The sequence below is a fragment of the Panthera onca genome, chromosome E1, assembly GCF_046562875.1.
Source record: "Panthera onca isolate mPanOnc1 chromosome E1, mPanOnc1 haplotype 2, whole genome shotgun sequence".
In the NCBI taxonomy this organism is placed as follows: Eukaryota; Metazoa; Chordata; class Mammalia; order Carnivora; family Felidae; genus Panthera; species Panthera onca.
The window spans coordinates 17,187,956-17,208,260 of NC_138352.1; the positions used below are offsets into that span (position 1 = coordinate 17,187,956).

The 20,305-nt window shown below is 62.3% G+C and overlaps 1 protein-coding gene across 8 annotated transcripts in view; it reads left to right on the plus strand.

Moving 5' to 3' along the window:
* KIAA0753 (KIAA0753 ortholog) overlaps window positions 1-19,974 on the plus strand; it is a 39,861-nt gene extending 19,887 nt beyond the window's left edge. For 7 of the 8 annotated variants that reach the window (XM_078437928.2, XM_078437927.2, XM_078437932.2 and 4 more), the window contains 10 exons: window positions 635-801; window positions 2,083-2,202; window positions 3,341-3,430; window positions 5,809-5,887; window positions 6,800-6,880; window positions 9,486-9,653; window positions 10,493-10,574; window positions 13,666-13,786; window positions 14,211-14,435; window positions 18,744-19,974. In XM_078437928.2, the coding sequence (XP_078294054.2) occupies window positions 635-801; window positions 2,083-2,202; window positions 3,341-3,430; window positions 5,809-5,887; window positions 6,800-6,880; window positions 9,486-9,653; window positions 10,493-10,574; window positions 13,666-13,786; window positions 14,211-14,435; window positions 18,744-18,861 (1,251 nt within the window). In that variant the 3' untranslated portion in view covers window positions 18,862-19,974. Of the gene's footprint in view, window positions 1-634; window positions 802-2,082; window positions 2,203-3,340; window positions 3,431-5,808; window positions 5,888-6,799; window positions 6,881-9,485; window positions 9,654-10,492; window positions 10,575-13,665; window positions 13,787-14,210; window positions 14,436-18,743 lie in introns of those variants that run through there. The other variant, XM_078437934.2, reaches the window with a different exon arrangement.
* Window positions 19,975-20,305: the final 331 nt, after the last annotated feature.

Here is a 20,305-nt window from a genome sequence, read left to right on the forward strand (position 1 = left end):
CACCGAGAATACCGTGCAGATTATCTCTTCTTTGTGTTTGCTTAACTAGAGAAAAACGTAAACATAAATATATATACGCACTCACATATACATACATATACATACGTGTATATTGTACACATACGCACACACACGACTCACGTGTATATCACGCACACGTAATACACACGTGTACGTTATACACACACGATACGTATGTTTATTAGACGGCATACATATACGTGCGTGTATATTAGACTGACACACACACACGTACACGCACACACACAGTGCGTATTGTGCACATGTGCAACACGCATGTACACACACGTACGTCATACATACATGCACGCACACACAAAGGGGGCAAATCCAGGGACTCCATCTGTACACGCGCACACATGCACGCATACGTGTATGTTACACACACACACACGCATATTAAAAGGTGGCAGTTCCAGGGGCTCCACCGGTAAACCCCCGCCCCCACCTGGGGGGTTCAGTGTGACGTGCACCCGCCCCCAAATTTGCCACAGCGCGTTCCAGTCAGGGGTCTGGTGCAGCGGGGGGACGCCCGAAGCTCCCGTAAGCCAGAGGTTAAAACGAGCCTCTTCGATACGCGTTTGGCTTCAGGGTTCATGTTTCTCTCCTACAGGGACCCCCCAGAGCTGAGGACCGTCAGCCGCCCCGAGGCCGCGGCAAAAGCAGACTGCAGCGCACGACCGTGTCATCCAGGCTGAAAAGGAGCCAGCAGCCAGTGAGGGACCTCAGGGCCCCCTGGGTGCCTCCAAACCCCACGTCCCCGCCAGCGTCCCCCAAATGGTACGTGACCGCGCCCTCCCTCCTCGGGTCAAGGGTGACCTAGCGCGTACAGCTGGTGAAGCGGCCGCCGTGGTTCCCGTGAGGAAGGAAAGCTTAGCTGGGTGAGAAACACGCGAGCGCTTTGTGTCTCGAGGGTGACGGTTCCTCTCTCCTCCGTGGCTGTGGGTGAGCGGGCCGCCCCGACCCGCCGTGGGCGTGTGGTCCCGTGTGGGGGTCGCAGGCGCGCCCCCACCTGTCTCCACGCGGTGGATTCAGTGACCTGAGGCCAGGAGCCGTATGCCTCCCAGCGCTGGCGCGGGGCCTGACCCCTCACGGTCCTTGGGGGGCTTTCACTAAATCTTTGCTGAATGAGTGAATGTTTAGAAATAATTCTAACTCTGAGACCAGATGCTGACTCATAAAACCGTACGGATCTCACCGACTGCAGGGGACGTGAGGGTAACGTGGACGTTACCGCCGTCCCCTCATCCACCGCATGCAGGGACGAGGCGCCATCGCAGGGCTGGGGGGAGGCGGGCCCTCCCGGGCAGCGGGGTCCGGTCAGGTGGAAGTAGTCTCCGAGGGAGACTATCGATCGGGACAGAGCGGCGTCTGTTTTCCGTGGGACGGAAGTTGCTGGAAGCGTGGTGGAGCGGGGATGTGGGGAGGAGGGCCCACCCTTCCGGAGGCCGGCCGGTGACGGGGAAAAGCCTGGCGGATGGGCCCACCTGGAGACTCCCGCGGCGTCGTGTGAATGACACACGTGCCCGCGCGCCCTCGTTTTCAAGTTGACGCGGCAGCGCGGAGAGGGTCCGGCGCCTTCTGTGGCAGAGCGGGGTCTCAAGTCAGGCGTCCTGATGTCACCGCGGGCTTTGCTGCGTTTATCCCTCTGCTCGAAGTTCCGTACTTTTGTGTGCGTCCTGGCACAAAGCCGCGAACTCACGTGGAGGCTCAAAAAAATGTCAGTCGGTGGAAGTCTGTGCCGCAGACCAGAGAGACCTGGGTGTGTGCGGAGCGCGGGGGAGGCGGTGGGTCACGGTGCTGGGTCGGGCCCGCGGGAGACGGCCGCTCTGCACCGTGGAAAGTAATTGGGTCACGTTAAATCTGGGTTCTAGTGGGGCTTTGTTGACGCTCACCCCTAGCTCTCTTCCACTCGACACGCGGTGGCGTCTCCGTGGGCACTGAGCCCGGATCCCGGGGCGGCTCCCTCCTCCTCCAGCCCCGGCCCCCGCTTGCATCCGTGTCCTCGGGGCTGGCTGTCCCGGGAGGGGTCCCCAGGGCGTGACTCTCCGTGTTTTGTAGTGCCGCCTGGCTGAAGGTGAGGCCCGGCCCCAGAGATGCCGCCAGAGAGCGGTCTGTCCAGCAGGAAGAGGCTCAGGAGGCCAGTGCGTTGACAGGTGCTGTTGCGCACGAAGCCATGAGGTTTGTGCCGCTGTTTTCCAAATCTTGGAGTGAACTCTTCTTTCGTGTGTGTGTGTGTGTGCGCGCGCAAAGCCGGTTATAGAATGCGTAACCCCCGACTTTCCTGTCCAAGTGTACAGGGTAGACAGCGAGCCTCCCTTTCACCCCTTATTTTCTTTTAATAATTTTTTTTCACGTCTTTATTTTGAGAGACTGTGGGCGGGGGGAGAGGCAGAGAGAGAGACACGGAATCCGAAGCAGGCTCCGGGCTCCGAGCTGTCAGCGCAGAGCCCGACGCGGGGCTCGAACTCACAGACGTGAGATCGTGACCTGAGCCGAGGTCGGACGCTCAACCGACTGAGCCCCCCAGGCGCCCCTCAATCCTTCTTCTTTCGTTCACTCAAACACTGTGTGTGCATCAGTGGTCCACCAGTTCCTGTTCTGTCTGTGGTACAGCGGTGCACTCTGTGAACACTTCTAGAAACGGGGCAAAACGATCCCAGCCCCATGATGTACAGTCATGGATGGGCATGTCTGTGGTCTGAGGCAGAACGGGAGGGTAAGGGCTGGAGGGGGCCGGCCGCTCCCTGCTGCAGAGGCCTGGGCTTCGTGGACCCTGGGATGGACTTGAGTGGGGGGTGAGGTGAGAACATTCTGGAGGGGCTCAGTGACAACAGGGCTGTTTGCGTGGCCGAGATCGCTCCTGTGTTATGGGAAAGCAAAAATGAATGTGGGCCATTAAGCACTTGGATGCTGTTCACGTACCCTGACTGGCAGGTTTGAAGCCCTTCCGCCCCCCGTCCCCCGAATCTGTTCGGGGTCTGTTCTGCCTTTCTGGTTTCATGTGACTCGGCTATGACCGTGCCCTCCAGAGGGCGGTGGGGGGGCCTCTCTGAACTGGAAGACACAGCAGCAGGGTCACTTGGTGGTCGGACAGGAAATCCTAAACATGGTGAGGGCTCAGTTTCTTGAGGATAGCTGTGGGCGGTCCGGGGCGCCGTCCCCACGGACCGGAGGGCCTCCGCGTGTTAGTGTTGCTGCGCAGAGCACCGGGCGGGGAGCCCTCTGCAGGTGGCGGTGTCACCTGCAGGGTGCCTGTCCGTGGCGATGGCGGCCTGCAGGTCCGGGCGGGTGGGTCTCACTGTTTGCCGTTCTCCAGACTCGCCTGGCTCGACGCTGAAGCTCACAAAACACTGAAGGAGCTGGAGGAGGTGAAAGCCGCGGGCGCGGACGGCGCGCACAGGCAGAGGTGAGCCTGCCTCCGGTGCGGAAAGCCACGGTCCGGCCCGCCCCCTCCCGCGGCCGTTGGGGTGCTCACGCTTCCCGTGTGGATGTGCCGACGGGCTGTCTGCTCCTGAGAAGCCCCCCGGGCCGGGGACGTCGGGTGGCCTTCCGCCCCGTCCGCTGGGCTCGGTCGGCTCCACGTGGGCTCTAGCGGGACGACCGCGGGCGGGACTGAACCCCAGACCGCAGGAACGGGTGCCGTGCGCGCCTGAGGAGCGGTGAGCGCTCGCCTGCCCTGGCCGGTCTGCGTGCCTGCGCCCCGGACCGTGTGGGCCTGCCCGCGTGTCCTTACGCGGTGTTTTTGCTCGGAAGTATCTCTCTCGTGTGGAGTTTGATACTGAGCAAAAGTGGCAGTTTAGGGGAGCCGCCTGAGGGGCCGGCCTGCGTCTCTGTCCCAGGGGACCCCGCTCTCGGCGGGAGGAGGTTGACGCGCGTGTCCAGCTCACGCGGCTGAGTGCACAGACACGGTGTTCGGGGTCCACCCTGTGCAAAGTCGCCCAAGCGGGCTCTTGAGGTTTGTAGAGGAGGTTGGTACTCTGCTGCCGTGACAGATGGCACTTCGCCCCGAGGTCAGACGAGCGGGGTTCTCTTGGGACAGTGCATCCTGCCACCCATCAGGACGGACGCTCGTCCCTCCCGCTCGAAAGAGGCCCCGCCGGTAGTGAAGTCATGGGGCCTTAGGGTTGGAAGGGGCTCATTCTCCTGCTGACGCTCTCGGGCCCCGCGGCCGTACGTCCCTACGCAGCCTCTGTGATGGGACTGTCTCCGAGGGGGCGGGGCGTTAGGACTCCTACCCACCATCTCCCGGCCAGATGGCCAGATCGCAGCCCACCGTGCCCGCTTGTCCCTCGAGCGGTCACACGTGGTAAATGTGCGTGGACAGCGGCTCCAGCCAGGAACGGGCCATCACGGACTGTCCCCACGCGCCCTCCCCGGCCACCCCCTCCTCCCCAGAGCGAATGCCGTCCCGACCCCTGTTCACCTTTCATCGCCTCCACCCGGATGTCTGTCCCTACGGATGTATCCCTGACGGACGCTGTGCGGTCCTGAGATCCGAGAAGCGAGCGCAGACCAGGGTTAGAGCTGCTGGTGTAAGACGGCGGGTCCGGGCCTGTGTCCCAGGAGGTCAGGGGCAAGGTCGGGGCGAGTCAGGCAGCTGGGGCTCAGTGGCAAGTGTGCTTCCTAGCAGTACCTTGTTGAGGAAGAAGTGTCAAGGTTCGATAAGACCAATCTCCCACTTTCTTTTTTCACGTAAGCTCGTTCTGTGTCTGGTCTCGGGGGTCCCCTGCAACGCCAGGGCCCCGAGACGTTCGTCTGCGTCTTCTTCCAACTGCTCTGCGGCCTGAGCCGTGTTTTCCCGTCCGCCGTCCATCCGGACCGAGTTCCCGTGTGAGACGAGGCGCCGCCCAGTGTGCCGGTTTCCTCGCGGAGACCTGCCCTTGTGGCGCCGTCCCGGCCGAGCTCTACTCCGTGGGGCGCGTCGGCAGACTGCTCGCCAGGGACCCTCACGTCGGTCTTCGGGCCTTTTCTGAGGGCGGGTCAGAGAGGAGCGCGTGCAGAGAAGACCCCGGAGGGCGAGACCTGGTGTCCCCGGAGCGCCCAGCCGGCCTGCGGGGCCCCCTCTCTCCGGGAGGGCACCTGCCCCTACACCCTGTCTGGCGGCTGCTCGTGCAGGGGAGGGGCCCCCAGACGTCCCGAGGCAGAACCGGGCAGGTGTGAGTTGTGCCGGGCAGGGAAGGGCCCCCGGGTCCTGCCTCTCCGCCATCCTGGACTCGCCTCGCGGCCCCGCAGGCCCCCCGTGCCTGTCCTGCCGGCCCTGCACCCGTGTGGTCAGCAGGGCGCGCGGGGGTTTGCGTGCTCTCGGCTCTCTCGGCTCAGCTCGGTTCCTCATCACTCCTGTCCTGTTTTCCATCTTCTCCTTGTCTCTGGGGGCTTAGGTCTGACTCCGCGATGGTGGGGTTTGGAGACCGAGCAGGATTAGCTTGATTTCTTCCATGTTCTGTCCTCTTCGGTTGTTTAAAGGCAGCCGTTATTTTTTAAAACGCACCGAGAGCCCAACGTACGTCTTCAGAGGTGAAGAAGTGTCCTCAGGGCGGGTCCAGGACCAGCCGCGTCGCGCCACCTGGGGGCTTGTTGGAAACGCAGTCTCGGGCCTCAGACCACCGGCCGACTGCGGGTCTGCATTTTACAGAGGCCCCCGGGGACTTTGCGTGGCCTTCACGATCGGAGAAGCACTTTAGTTTTATAATCGTTTCATGTTCCTCCACCTGGAGTAGTACGTAAATGCACAAAATAGGGTATCTTCTGCTTCTGATTTTAATTTTTGATTTTGTCTCGACCCAGTGACTCTGCTGCCCAGTTAGCAGACAAGGTGGAGAAGGCGGTTCTGGAGCGTCTGAAGCCTCTCCTGGTCAAGGCCCAGGTAACCCGGCGCGTCTCGTTTCCTCGTGCTTGGAAGTGCCGGAATAACGGGGGGTCGCTTCGGAGGCGGCTGGGGGCCGCGGTGCCGCGCAGACGTGCAGGCCCGTGCGGGAGTGTCCAATCCACTGCCGCCACCGATGGGTCTTTGGTGTCTGTGAGGGACAGACCAGGGGAAGACAGACAAAGTCCCACCTTTGAGAAAGGGGAGCTTCTAGTTTGGGGAACGAGTTTGGGCGACAGTTTGCATCCCTAATCAAATAGATCTGTTGGTGACTCCGGTGTTCGGTTACCTGCTTCCGCAGAAGTCCTGGGCACTCTCGCCTCAGTGCTTTGGAACGATTGGCTGGTTCCCGAGGGAGGGGATGTTGGGACCGCGTCTGTGCACACGCTGCCCTCTCCTGAGGAGGAGGTGGCCCCTCAGATCTGCCGGCCGTGGAAACGGTGCCGTCCGTGTGAACAGACGAGCCCACGGACACTGTCGTGATCTTACACAGAACAAATGACGTTCTGGGTCCCTGAACAGGCCCCAGAGTTCTGTGCCTCTGGTTTAAGAAATGTGTAATTATTATTGTGTCCCCGGAAATCTCCGGGGTGCGGGGCCAGGAGCCCTGGAAGTCTCCGGGGTGCAGGACCGGGAGTGCTCTTAGTGACCCTGTCGTCCCGTCTCCCCGTTTCATCGTTGGGGAGACTGGAGCGGAGACGCGCTCCCAAAGTTGAGGGAAGAAAAGGGCCAGAAAACCAGGATCCACACGTGGTGTTTATTTTCATGAGAACACGTGCCTGGAATTGCTGGGGAGCCTGATGTAGCCGAAGCCGATGAGCAGGTCCACGCAGAGGTTCCTGTCACAGTTCATCTGTACGGACACGGGCCGCAGACTTGTGTAATCACAAACGTGCCTGTCTGTTTTAACAGAGAGTCAACTCTTCTCTGGAAGCGGAGGTGCCGAAGGACCGGCCGCCAGCAGACACGGCGACAGCCCGGCCTACGGATGAGGTGCGTGCACCGGTGTGGCCACGGTGGGGATGTCACCGCACTGGCAGATCCTACTCAGGACGTCGGTTTTCCTCTGACTCGTCAGGCCCCCTGGTGCTCACGGCAACCTCTGCAGCCACGGGGTTCTGTCCGTGGCTCCGTCCTCTCCCGGAGGACACGCCACGGCCGGGCGCTGGCCGCCTCTTGCCCTCCCATCCAGCCCAGCTCTGCTCGGGCGTGGCGCGGTCTCTGTGTGGAGGGCCCGGCGCGCGCTGTCAGGCGAGCGTGTGTCGAGCGCCTGATAACGACCGGGGTCTGGCCTAGCTCGGGGAAGAGCCGGCCGGGGAGAAGGCGGTACCGCCCGAACAGACAGAAGCACGTCTTGCGGTCGCGCGGTCCTCCGGGGGACTTGTGTCCCGCGTTCGTGGGACCGTTCCTGCCCTGCCTGGGCTCGGGCCGTCAGGTGGGCGCCGCCGGCCGGTCCGCCGAGTCTGTGTGGGCCTGGGCGCCGGCCGGCGGCTCCCACCGCGCGTGCTCGGGGCCGACGAGGGCACGGCAGGTGTGCTCTGGGGGCCGGGCGGGGGCCTCCCTGCCGCGCCGCCGCTGCCCGATCTTCACAACCGTCGTTTTACCGCCCCGGCGTTTGGTGACGGAGGCGCGTGTGAGGTGAGGCTGCGCCGAGCGGAAGAGGAAGGCCTGCGTTTAGCTCGCGCCCACCGGCCGTGCCTCGTGCAGTGTGGCCTCCACGTGCCGCTCCCTTCCCGGCAGAACGCCTGACCCGGGAGGTGTCCCGAGTGACCTCCCGCGCTGTCGGCGAGTCCGCGCGTGGCAAGCGGGCCGGCCTGGCGCTTGAGAATTGCTCTGTGGGTGCGACGTGGCCGTTAGAGCCACGCGGGGTAATTGTGCTCGGGGTTAGACGTCGGCGCCACGCAGACCGCCCCACGCGGCACCCGGGAGTCTGTGTGTGTAAATGACGGGGCAGAGTGAGCAGGAAACCTCATCGAAGCTGGCACGACGCTGTAGGAAGTCTTGTTTTCCGTGTTAAGTCGTAGAGAACCCGTGGGGCCCGCGACACGAACCGTCAGAAGGCCCATCCTAGAGCGGAGAAGACCTTCACCGGTGGCACCCCGCCAGTGAAATACAACCCCAATGGGTTTCCTGGTGGACGCGACCACCTCCGATGCCAGGAAAGAGCTCGCAGAGGTGCTGGCGTAGTGCGTCCGTCTGCTGCCGCTCTGGTCACCCACTGAGCGCCTGGAGTGGGTCTTTCCGGAAATCACAAGTTGTTCTTTGTTTTTTGTTTCCCAATCAGAAGTTGAAATGCACTTGCCTAAAGATTCACACACTTCGGCAGAAGTGTAAGAGGTTAGACCACCCAGCTAACGAGTACCGTATGCTGTTCTGTACCTGGCGTCTTCACCTTGGGGCGATGCCTCCACATCAGGGCACAGTCAGCGTCCTTATCATTTTTAAGGGCACGCGGTATTCTTTTTTCTTTTTCTTAATTTTTGTTTTGATATTTATTTTTGAGAGAGACGGCATGAGCAGGGAAGGGGGAGAGACAAAGAGGGAGACACGGAGCCCGACGCGAGGCTCAAAGTCACGAACCGTGAGATCAAGACCTGAACTCAAATCAAGAGTCTGACGAGCCACCCGGGTGCCCCACACACGGTATCCTTGATTCACGGTCCTTACAGAGGAAAAGGGCTACGTGTGCAAACGCGTCTCCGTTAAGGAGACCTGAGTTCCTGGGTTCGTTTTCTCTAGAGTTTTTGTAATTTTATTGTATTGATTACTCACCTGATTGTACATAATTTTAAGGTTGGGCATTTCCTTCTGTCTTTATTGGCCGTTGATACATTTCCCCCTGTGATCTGTTGGAAGGTTTTCAGATTCCCTGGCGGGAACTGTTCCCCGCACGTCCCCGGGCACACGTGCGCGCCCCACCCTGCTAGCTCTGAGGCCGGACGCATGTTTCCGCAGGGCGGACGAGGGTGAGAGGGAGGCGCGGGGGGCTCGACCACGGAGCAGGCGCGTCCTGCGGGTCGAGCCGGGGTCCGCAGCCCCGGAAGTGTCCCGTCCAGGGCCCGACGCCGTCACTTCCGGCCGACCTTCTATGTTCCAGCCGCACGTGAGAGTCAAGGGCGCTCACGCAGCGGCGCTCCGCCTACTGGGGCGCGCACGCAGGGCGGGAGGCGCCGGGCAAGCTCTCACGGGCTCGTGGCGCAGGATGAGGACCCTCGTGGTGTCGCGAGCCTGTCGCGAACCTGTCACGCGAGCGTTGAACCAGAAGGGAAGAGATCCGTGTAGGTCCGTGTTCCGGGACAGGACACGCGAGACACCGGCCGTGTGTGGGTGTAGCGCAGGGAAGGCGTTTGTTTCCCGACCGGCAGGGGCGGCGACCCCGAGCCTCGTCGTCGACGGCGAGCACGGTGATTGGCCAGTGCGGCCGTCTGAATGGCGGTGGCGGAGACTGTGTGGACGCGACGGCTTCGGGCGCGTGGCCACGGGAGGGGAGGGGAAGGGAGGGGCGGGGGGGGGGGGTGGCGGCGTGGACGCGCTGCGGGGCTGCTTCCCTGCGGCCCCCTGGTTCTCATCGCCCCTCCGCCCCTCCTTTGCTTCGTAGGCTGTGGCCGCGGACGGGGGGCCCGGCAGCCTCCGCCAGCAGGGCGACTGTCTGGAAGGCACCGCGCTCCGCTGTGACGTCTTGGCGTCGCAAGCCCGGGCCCCCGGGGCAGGCGGCAGGGACAGCCCGTTTCTGGACACCATGATGCTGCGCATGGAGGAGATGGAGGTGAGGTCAGGGGCCGCCCCCCAGCTCACCTGCAGCCAAGTGTAGGGCCCGGGGTCAGGTGATTTCGACACGATGGGGTTGAAGTGTCAGTGCCCTCCCGACACAGAACTCGGGAAGTGACGTGCGGTGCCCCCGACGGACAGCTGGAGAACCACAGGGACCCGAGTCTGCGCCCCTCGACTCCCCCGGCCCCGAGCGTGGTCTCCTCACACATCACACCATCCTTCCCTGCTTAGCATCTGGGGCTCCGCTTTGGGACTCTTTTCTCTTGGGGTTTTAGCCCCAGACATCAGCCAGCCCAGGCCCTGGACGGTCCAGAGCAGGGCGCTGACCCACAGCGAGGCTGGGAGTGGTGTGGCTACGGCCGGTACAGTCTCCCGGGGGCTCGGGACCCCCACAGCAGCATTGCCTCCTGCCTGCATCCTGGATTTGCCCCTAAGTAGAGACTTAGTGATCAGGGAACCGACTTCCCTTCTCGGGGGTAACGTGGGGACCTGCCGTGTCCAGCGTGGCCGTCTGTAGACTCGCGTGGACCTAACTGCACGTCAGGGAAGACTGCTGACGCACACGGCCCGGCTTTTGGGGGCTCAGGAGTTAGCGGCAGGCAGAACGCCTCCCTCTTGCCAGTGAGTTCTCGCGGACGGTGCTGGTCTCCATCCGTCAGGTTAACCGCTTCGTTTCCTTTTAGACTTTGCCTCGGGAACTTGACTCGCTTCCTGGCCAGGCACATCCCCATTTCTGGCCGTGTCTGTATCAGTGGGGCCTGCTGAACCACGACACCTGCTTTGTAATGAAACTAATCTTTTCTCGTAACTTAAACTTTTTTTTTTTTTTTGAAGAAATACCAGGAGATGGTTCGCCGAAGATACAACGCAATTGTATATGCTGATCCCCGTCTGTGGACGCAGGAAGGGAAGAGTGGTGAGTGTCCCCCCCACGCTGTGTTCTGAACAATTTCAAACATGCAGGAAAGTTGAAAAGCCTTGGCAGTGGACACGCGCATACCTGCCACCTTCTAGCCTCCATTCGTTTTATGGTGTGTCTGCTCTTCGTCCGTCCGTCCGTCCCGTTTTTGGATGCACGTTCCAGAGAAAGTTCCGGGCACCGGCAGGCACGGTCCTGAATGTTGCAACGTGTGTCTCAGCAGCTAGGATTTCATGTGTCTTTACAGCCTTTTTTCCTTTTGAGATAAAATTTACGTGTAATAAAAAGCACAGATCTTAGTTGTGTCATTGGATGGGTTTTGACAAATGGATATGCCCTTGTTACCCAAGGTCCTGTCAAAATTCGGGCCACCGTGTCACCTTGGAAGGGTCCCCGTGCTCCTCTCCAGTCGGCACCCCCACCCCGGGACCCAATGTGTTGTTTGCACCGCAGGCTAGGTTGTCAGTTCTAGAATTTTCACAAACAGGGGATGCTGTGTGTGTGTGTGTGCTCTTGTCCACGGGAGGGGTGGGGCGGGGGTCCCGTGTGTGTGCACGCTCTTGTCCACGACGGTCCCCTGTGGACATGCTCTCGTGTGCTCTTGTCCACGGGGGATCCCGTGTACTGCGAGTATATTTATGGAAAGTTTGTGCTCACGTAAGTTTTTACTTCTCTTGGATAAACACATGAGCGGACTTGCCAGGTGATGGGGCTGGGTATGTGTTTAACTTTGTAAAAAACTGCCGAGTCTTTCCCCGAGGCGCTGTCCTGTGTTGCACGTTTGCGGTCTTTAATCGTGGCCGCTTTAATGGACGCATGCCGATGTCCCATTGTGGCTTTAATTTCACGGGTCCTTGACGAATAGTGATTCTTGTTGATATTAGCTACTGGCATATCTTCTTTCGTGAGGTGTCCAGATGTTTTGTGCATTTAAAAATTGTTTTGTCTTGCTTCCCCTTCCCCGGCAGCCACGAGTCTCCACAGACGTTTGCAGACGTTTTCTGTGTTTTGCTCACCTATGTATTTTCTCAAATGTATTTCTTTATAGGCAAATATCTTTAATTTTGAAAAGTGTAACATCGGTTTTTTTTGTATAGATTTTCCGTTTCTGATCTAGGAAATCTTTGCCTGTTCCCAAGTTGAGAAGAGAGCCTCGTTTCCTTCTAGAAGCTGTGCGGTTTTAGCTCGCGTGTGTAGGTTGGCGATCTGCCCTGAAGAAAAGTGCCTGTGACGTGTGCAGAGGGGAAGGTCCCTTTGTTCTCGTGCCGGTCGCAGGTCGGCGACCTGCCCTGAAGAAAAGTGCCTGTGACATGTGCAGAGGGTTCTCGTGCCGGTCGCTGGGAAGGCGTCCGCTCTTCTGTTCACCTCTGAGAATTATACTTACGCACGTTTGGTAGCAGTGGCTGTCCCCCTCTTGGATGCGGGGAAGCGCTGTCGCACGGGCAGTGAACGCCGTGTGTCGGGGTGGGAGGCTCGCCGCCGAGCCGAGTCCCTGCAGCTTCCGAAACGGGAGCCCGGGGGCGTCAGCCTGGACCGAGCGAGTGGCGTGTCGAGTTTTGGCAGAAAGACAAGCTGTCCAAACATGGTGCTGACTTGGTCCTTTTGCATTGTCTGTGACTGTCCAGGCTCGGCTCTCTGCTTGTGGCAGTGTCTGCCCTCCAAACCCCCGTCACCGTCACAGGGCAGGGGACAGGGGACGCTCGGGAAGTGGGGGTCATGTGACCCCACCCGTGCTCCCTCACCTGCGAGCCTATCTTCTCTTCCGGCTAAGCCACGGATTCCTGGGGCCGAGTTTATCCTCCTCCCTGTGCGTCCTGCCACGCACGCCTGGCGTGGGCCTCGCAGGGGGACCTCCCAGCCACCGCTTACTAGCGAGTCCGCCGTGTGGGAGCAGAAGAGGCACAGGAGGGGCAGGGGTCGCCCCGTGGTTGGGCCCCTGGCCCAGAAGCGGGACTGCCTCGTGCAGAAGCCCGGCTTATCAAGGGCTCCGTGTTCCTTTCTCGGGGACACTTTAAATCACCAGTCACGTTGATGACCGCATGGCTTCCAGTGCGCTCTGTGGGACCCTGAGAGCCGAGATCAGGGTCTGGATGCTTGCATCCCAGTGAGAATCCTGTTTCTGGTCAGTCTGGCGCTGTGCTCGGTTGCACCACAAAACCAAATTTAGAGCTGGCTTTTGCAGAGTGCGGTGTCTACTCCCGTATCTTCTCTCTTCGGTGTGTGAAAAATTGAAAACCGTTTTTAGTCATATGTTTACAGAAACCGACTGATGTGGGAATCGCAGGCACGTTCGTGTGGATCGGGGGAAGTGGTTGGACTCACGGACGCTCCTTGCCTGAGGACACGTTCTCTTCTGTGCCTGAAGTGCATTTGATTCGTTTGAGTTTATAAATAACCCACCGCTCACGGGAGCCGCCAAGCCCGCAGTGCAGTTGGGCTCGCACGCTCACCGTCGTCGTGCAGGTTTCTGCCAACGGAAAACTCATCCCGGGGACGAGTCAGGGTTGAGATGTAACTGCTTTTTTCCTTCCTCCATAATGAACCCCTTAAAAGGTTAAAAAACGACCCCAACCTCTTCAGACTCCTCGAACAGGTGGCCAGACCTAATCAGTGCCCACAGAGCCTGGCACCCACCGTTTCCCGGAGTGTCCTCAGAGGTCACGGATGCTTCCAGAAGAGCTCGTCGTTTCCTTTCTTTTCTTTCCTTTTAACGTTTACTTATTTTGAGAGGGGGTGGGGAGGGGCAGAGAGAGGGAGAGGGAGAATCCCAAGCAGCCTCTGAGCTGACAGCACAGAGCCCCACCCAGGGCTCGAACTCAAGAACCTTGAGATCACGATCTGAGCTGAAATCAAGAGTCGGACGTTTGACTGACTGAGCCAGCCAGGCGCCCCAGGAGCCCGTGGTTTCTTAAAACTGATTCCTCGTCGTGCCTTTAAATTCACCTTTTCCTTGAAAACAAGCGTGTTTGCGCTGCCGGCCCCCAGGCTGGGAGAGGTGCGAGCGGCGTCTTCACGGGCCGGCCGCTGGGGCGGCTCTAGGGCTCGTGGGCTGGTGTTTATCTGCGGCCGCTGTGTGCCTCTCTTCTAGAGCAGACGCTCCCGGCGGTAGGTGAAAGGCCTCTCTCTCCTCCTCCAGTCGGGACCACAAAGAGCCCCGCGCGCAAAGACCCGGGCGCTAGCATCGTGTTGGAAAGACCTCGCAATGGCAAGTAAGTGGCGCCCAGGCTGCTTCGGCCTCCGGTGCTGTGAGACGCCCGAGTCCGTTGCTTCCCTCAAGACGAGGAAATCCTTTCTCGGGGCCTGGGGCCCAATCTCGCCGAGCTCCAGGGAGGCCCGGTGAAGCGGCGAGGCCGTAAGATGGGCTGGTGAACGCCGTGCCGGAGGCAGTGTTTATGGGGGGGGGGGGGGGGGTTGGCACCGCCCGGCTGTGCGGATCCCGTGGCACACCTGCCCCCAGAGCCCCGTGGCGTGCAGAACAGCGATGCCCGCACGGGGCGGGCGTCGGGGACCGCGGGGGTGTTGGCTTTGCTCAGGGGGAGAGAGAGAGACGAGCCCTGGCTCGTCGGGTGGGAGGAACGGCACGCTGTTGCTCGTGGGCCATCTGAGCTCGCTGGTTATTACCTGTCCCCTCAGCTCCCTGGATGCAAGTGTGGACGCTGGCGAGGAGTCTGAGAAGAGGGAGGCTCCCCTTCCGCGCCTTCCGGAAGAGTCTCTGCGGCAGGAAGGCCGCACCGCCCTCCGGGTGCCCCCGGGCATGCGTCGCAGCATCCGCGACGCCTGCAGCCGCTTCGAGCAGTATCTCCGCGCGACCGCGCACGAGGCCGTGGGCGCCTTCAACCCCTGGCTGATGGCCGAGAGGTCAGTACGGCGTCGCGGCCTCCGCTTGGGGAGCGGGTGCCGCGCCTCAGCTCACAGAGAGGCTGGCGGGGGGCTTCCTCTGCTCGCCGCCTGTTTGGGTGGGGGAGACGGCGTCCCGTCAGGTCAGTGCCGGGACACAGAACGCTACCAGGCAGGAGACGTCGGGAGCGCAGAGGTCGTGGGTGGGGCTGCTGGAGTACTTGAGGCTTTTTCGGTATTCAAATGGTTCACCAAAAGACGTGTAAATCCAAATTTTCATTTTTTATGTATTTACTTATTTAAGGTTTATTTATTTGTAAGAGAGAGAGACATAACACGAGTGGGAGAGGGGCAGAGAGCGAGAGGGAGGCACAGAATCCGAAGCAGGCTCCGGGCTCCCAGCTGTCGGCACAGAGCCCGACGCGGGGCTCGAACCCACGAGCTGCGAGATCACGACCTGAGCCGAAGTCGGACGCTCAACCGACAGAGCCCCCCGGGCGCCCCTGAATCCGCTCCTTTTAAATACAGCCCCAGATGAGATTCCTTCTGGGCGTGACTGCTTGCACACCTGTGGACCGCCGTCGTTGAGCGGGTGCCGAGCTGTGGCCTGCGCTTCCTCGGGCAGGTTCAGGCTGGTGGAGTTGGAGCCTCTCTCACCTGCTGATTGTTTTGCGCACTTCCCGGCTTTCCCACACACTTGCACACTCACCGGCTCCCGGCCCCTCGCCTCCGCCCGCCCCCGTCGTTCGCAGGGCTCGGACCTGCCAGGGGTCCCCTTCGGGGGGACGGCCAGCTCGCGTTTCCCCGGCATCGCTCTCCTCAGACCCTCCGGCTTCCTCTTCCTTCCGATTCTGCCACCTGCCTTCTGTCCTCCCCAGGCGGTGGCCGTCTCTCCTCCGCTCTCCCATCCTTTCTCTGCTTGGAGACTTTTGCGTCCGTCTCCCGTCGGCGGTGGGCTCTTGTGTGGGATCGGGGACGACCACTTGTGCTCGGCCCCTCAGGCTTACCCTGAGGTGCCCAGACCTCCCTTGACGCGGTGCCGTCCAGAGCGTGGAGACCTTCGCTCGTTTGCTTTCTGGGGAGGAGGGGAGGCCGCCGCGGGTCCTTGTGTTCACTGGCACGCCGCGTCCCCAAAGCTGCCGGGGCTCGTGAGGCTGACAGCGTATGGGGAATCCACAAGAAGCCAGGGAAGACGGACCCGTCCCGTGGCTCGTGGCGCGTTTCGTTCGTCATTCTCCTGACATAGGGCAGCGCCGCCGGAGCGTGGAAGGAATGATTTGTACACGTCTCCCCTGGTGCCCTTGACCCTCAGGTCACCGTGCATCGAACGTTCCGGCTCTCTGTTGTCTCTGGGCCTTGTTCCTCGGGCAGGCGCTCCCAAGGACAGGCCCGTGCTGACCGGGCCTTGGTGGAGCAGCCAGGACGGCCGGCTCCGTCCGGTAGCCTCTCGGGGGAGGGGAGCGAGCCCGGCCCTTCTCTTGCTTGTAACGTGTCCACCCTCCTCACGCCCGAAGAAACGTGCTGCTCCCGTGACGAGAGGGAGCAGGTGACACGGGCTGGGTGTAAGTAGCGTGCTGGCCGGAGGGGGCCCGGGCCGGGACGCTTTCATGGGAAGCAGACTCACCAGCGGCCGCAGAGACTTGGGAGAGGGCAGGTGGGAGCCGTGTGTTTATCTCCTTCCTGAATCCGTGGCCTGGCGCCACGTCACCAGGCGACCACATGAAAGGCATAAAACCATAAAGGACGGCAAACGGGAAAGAACCAACGAGGGAGCCGAGCGCTGCGATCAAGGACGAGGGCGCCAGGCCTGCGTGGAGGCCCCGCCCCCAGCGCCACAGAGCTGTGACCAGATGGGCAGCCCCCACCAGGGCCTGGGCCACTGCCCCGTGCAGCCTGAGGAGGAGGAGGAGGAGGAAGAGGAGGAGGAGGCGGAGGCGGCGGAGGCGGCCTCCACACCACGCGCCCAGAATCACATCCCAGAGAAGCGAAGGGAACGGTTATGCCAGGGAACGAATGGATACCCGAGAAAAGAGGTTTCTAGAGAGTAAAAATATCAGCAATTAAAAACGTCATGAATGTGGTGAATTCACTGGAAAAGCTTCAAAGAAAAAGCCTGATCTCTGGAGGAGAATAAAAAGGCAAGAAAAGATCTTACACATTAGCGGATTGTCTAGCAATTCCAACTCAGGTGCCGGGAGGTGGGCCACAGACCCGTGGCTTCAGCGGCAGGGCCGCGTGCGGTGGGTGTCGGCGACCTGCTTTCTGGACCCGCGGCAGCCGTCCTTGGGGGCCTGAGTGCCCGTCCGCCCCCGGGGCCGAGGCTTCGGCTTACTTACCTCGTAGGGACGCAGACGTTCGTCTGACGGCGGGAGCTCCCGGCTGTGAGGACAGGGCCTGTCGTGGCGTGTGGGTGAGGCGCGTGCGCACACGGCGGAAGACACGTCAGGGCGTCGCCGTGGAAAGGCGTGTGAGGAGCACAGAAGGTTCCAGAGGGTTCATCGGGCCCCTTCCCGCGTCAGAAGAAAGAACGGTTACGAGGTTTCGGAACCCCGAACTCTGTGCTCGACTGAGGCGTCTGTGGGCAGAAGGAAGGCGCGTTCCGGGATGCGCAGGGTCCAAGAACTTGGTTTCCGTTCGTGACTGAGCTAGCGGAGGGCGTGTGCACCGGCGAGGGGCGGACCGGAGGAGATGAGCTCCAGCTCGGGGCCTCCAGAGAAAAGGGGAAAGCTGGTTCCACCGGGGGAGCTTTTCAGCACACACAGCGAGCGGCTGGCCCGGTGGAGGGAGGACGGGACCACATGGGGTGCAAAGGCGGGAAGCAAGGAGCCGGCCGGGAGCTCGGCCGTCTGACCTCACGAGAGCGCCTTTGTGTGTCTGTGGGAGTTTGGGCGGGTTCGTGACGGATGGATGTAGGAAGCGCGGCAAACACAGCCGTCGCTCGTGCCCTCCGCTCGCTCAGGATAACTCAGGACACAAGCTATGTTGAGAGGGAAGCACGCGTGCGGGAAGGCTTCCGGAAGCTGCCGGCCGACGCGGAGGGGCCCGGGGTCCCGGAGAAGCCGGCGGAGGCCCCCCCAAGAACGTTCTCCGGGACACGTTCGCCGTGGGAAACAGTAAACGGGTGTGGTTCGGGCCGGTCAGAAACGGTCCCGGAAGAGAGGTGGGCCGCACGGGAGCCACGGAGGTGTCCGAGGTCAGCGTGCGGGGAAGCGAACGTCGTCTGCGGGAGACGACGAACGTGTCTCCCCGGGTGCGCGTGCGGACGAGCACCCCACGGAGCGTCCGCGCCGCTCCGAGGCCCACGGCTTGTCTGCGAAAACCGTCGGAACGTCCGCGGTCGGGCTGGTCGGAGGTCAGGGGCGGCGCTGAGGTCCGGGACTGCCGGGAAGGGAAGCGTGGAGCGCGTGACGTCCAGGCTAGCGGCCAGGACGAAACGTGAGTGAAAAACCCCCCGAGATCGGAAGCAGGCAAGGAAGGAGAGCGAACGGACAGAGAACAGTGTCTCAGGAGGAGGAGCTCGGGTGTGTCAGAATTGCCTCCAGCAGCGCCGAGCACGCGGGCTCCGAGCGCCCTTCTGCCGGCCGGGCTGCCGGGGCCCCTTCGGGCGGAGGCCGCGTGGGGAAGTGCCGCGTTCGAGCGTGCGGGGCCGCGTCCACACGGGAGCGAGCGAGGGAAGGACCGCGCGGGGAGGGTTCCGCGTCACAGCGCGGCCGTTGTGCGGCCGGCCGGCCATCTCGGGCACGTGGGAGGAGAAGTCTCGATGCCCCCCTGCGATCGTGCAGCCGTTCCCGGGGTTCGCGGGGGGAGCGGCGGCCTCACCGCAGGTGAGAAGAGTCGCCGTCAGCGGCGAGACGGATGGACGGACGCACCGAGGGGACTCGGCGGCCCCTCTGTGGCCTTGTTCCAAAGGCAGATGAGCTGAGCGACTGTGAGGAAACCTCAGAGGAGCCCAGATTGGGGGTCGTTCCCCAGAGGAGGGCCTTGCCGTTTGGACAATGTCAAGGTCACGAGAGGCAGGCCGAGGGACGCTCCCAGGCTCAGGGTGAGCCGCGAGCGGGCGCCGGCGGGGCACGAGGCGGGTCCGAGGGCGGTCTGTCGGTGGGTCCGGAGCGCGATGCGTCGGCGTCCGTGTGTGGAGGGCGCGCTCGCGGTCCCGTCCTGGCCGCGGGGGCCTCTCCCCTTGGGGTCGAGTTTGCCCGTGAGCCACTCCGGGTGAGCGCACGAGGAGGGGTGAGCAGGGGAGGGAGCAGCCCGCGTGGCAGCCCGGGAGGGGGGCGGGGGGGCGGGGGCCCGCGTGGCGGCCGCCTCCAGCCGTGGTTTGTGTTCCAGCTTCTCGGACGAGCTGGTGGACGAGGCTCTGGGCGCCGTGGCCGCGGAGCTGGAGGACACGTGTGAGGACTACGCGGAAGCCGTGTTCACGTCGGAGTTCTTGGAGGCCGCCGCGTGAAGGCCGTCTCTGCGGCGGGCCTCCTCCCCGGGGCCCACGGGTGGCCTTGGCCTCGGCTGTCCCTCCGGCGGGGCCGCTGCCCTGGGAGAGGAAGGACGTGCGTCTCCACGTCGTCGTGGCGGTGGAGCCGGTGGCTGACGACCGTGGCTGTTCACCGGTGCCCAGGAACCGTGAATCGCCTGACGGGACGGTGTTTTCCGAACTGTGGTTTTTCTGTTGAGATATCGGTGACGCGAGTGTCCTGGCAGGGGGCGGAAGACGTGTTTCACTCCCGGGGTCGAGATGCTCCCGTGACCCCCGTCAGCCCCCGTCAGCCCCCGTGACCCCCCCGTCACCCGGCCGTGAGCCTGCCAGTCCCCGTGTGCGGCACCGCCTCTGGCTCTCAGCCCCTCGTGGTCCCCGGCCTCGCCCTGGTGGGCGTATGGACGCAGACCTTTAACTGAGGGGCCGGGAGGGCGCCCAGCTCGCGTCCCTTCTGCGGGGTCGCACCTCCCCCGCCTCCAGACCCACCGAGCGGCCTGGGTGGGAGGACGGACGTGCCTGGATGTGCTGCCCGCCCCCTCCCCCCCCAAGAAAGGAAGACACCTGAGAGCCGGGGGTGCTCGGTGCCCTCGTCCCTCCTCTCCTCTCCCCTCCCCTCTCCCCTCTCCCCTCTCCCCTCCCCTCTCCCCTCCCCTCTCCCCTCCCCTCTCCGTCAGGATTCGCCAAGAGGAAAGCCTCTGATTTTTCAGAAACGGAAAAGGCACGTGCGTAAGTTTTCCTCGACCGGAGCCCTGCTGAAGACCCACCCGAGGGGAGGATTCGCGCCCAGGATAACGTGCGTCTTCATGACACGCACGGCGTCACGTCTGGGACTTTTCTCCCAAGTACACGTGTTTCGGGGAGCGGTGCACCTGCCCCATCACGCGACCCGTGCAAAATTGGGCTTTGCTTCGTGTGCGCACGCTCCTAAACGTCACACAGCCTCCGAAGGGCAAGTGCTCCCAGGTTACTGGAAGGTCTTCGAGGCGAGGGGCGCGCGTGACTTGGCGGGGCGTCTGCCGTCTGTAGCTGGAGTCGTTTGTGTGCTAGCATTTGCTGTGATTCGTAAAATAAACTCAGGATCTTAAAGGACGGGCGTGTCTGAGGTGGTTCACGCCTTTTCCCGTGGACAGAGATGCGGTTGACGGAACCCAGGCAGGCCCGCGCTGTCTCCTCGTCCTCACGTACTTGCCCGTCCGTGCGGGACACCGGGGGGCGGGGGGTGGGGGGGGCGGGAAGCGACGGGAGGTCGTGCCTGTGTTCAGGGCTGCGTGCTCACGACGTCCCGTGTCCAGAGTTCGCTCAGGCGTGTTCTGCCTCCTCGGCCCCAGGCTGCGCGGCCCGGGCACCGTGTCCCTGTCCAAGGGGGCGCCCGGCCCAGACTGCCCTTTGTTCCCGAATGCCGTCCCCCTGCCTCCACGTG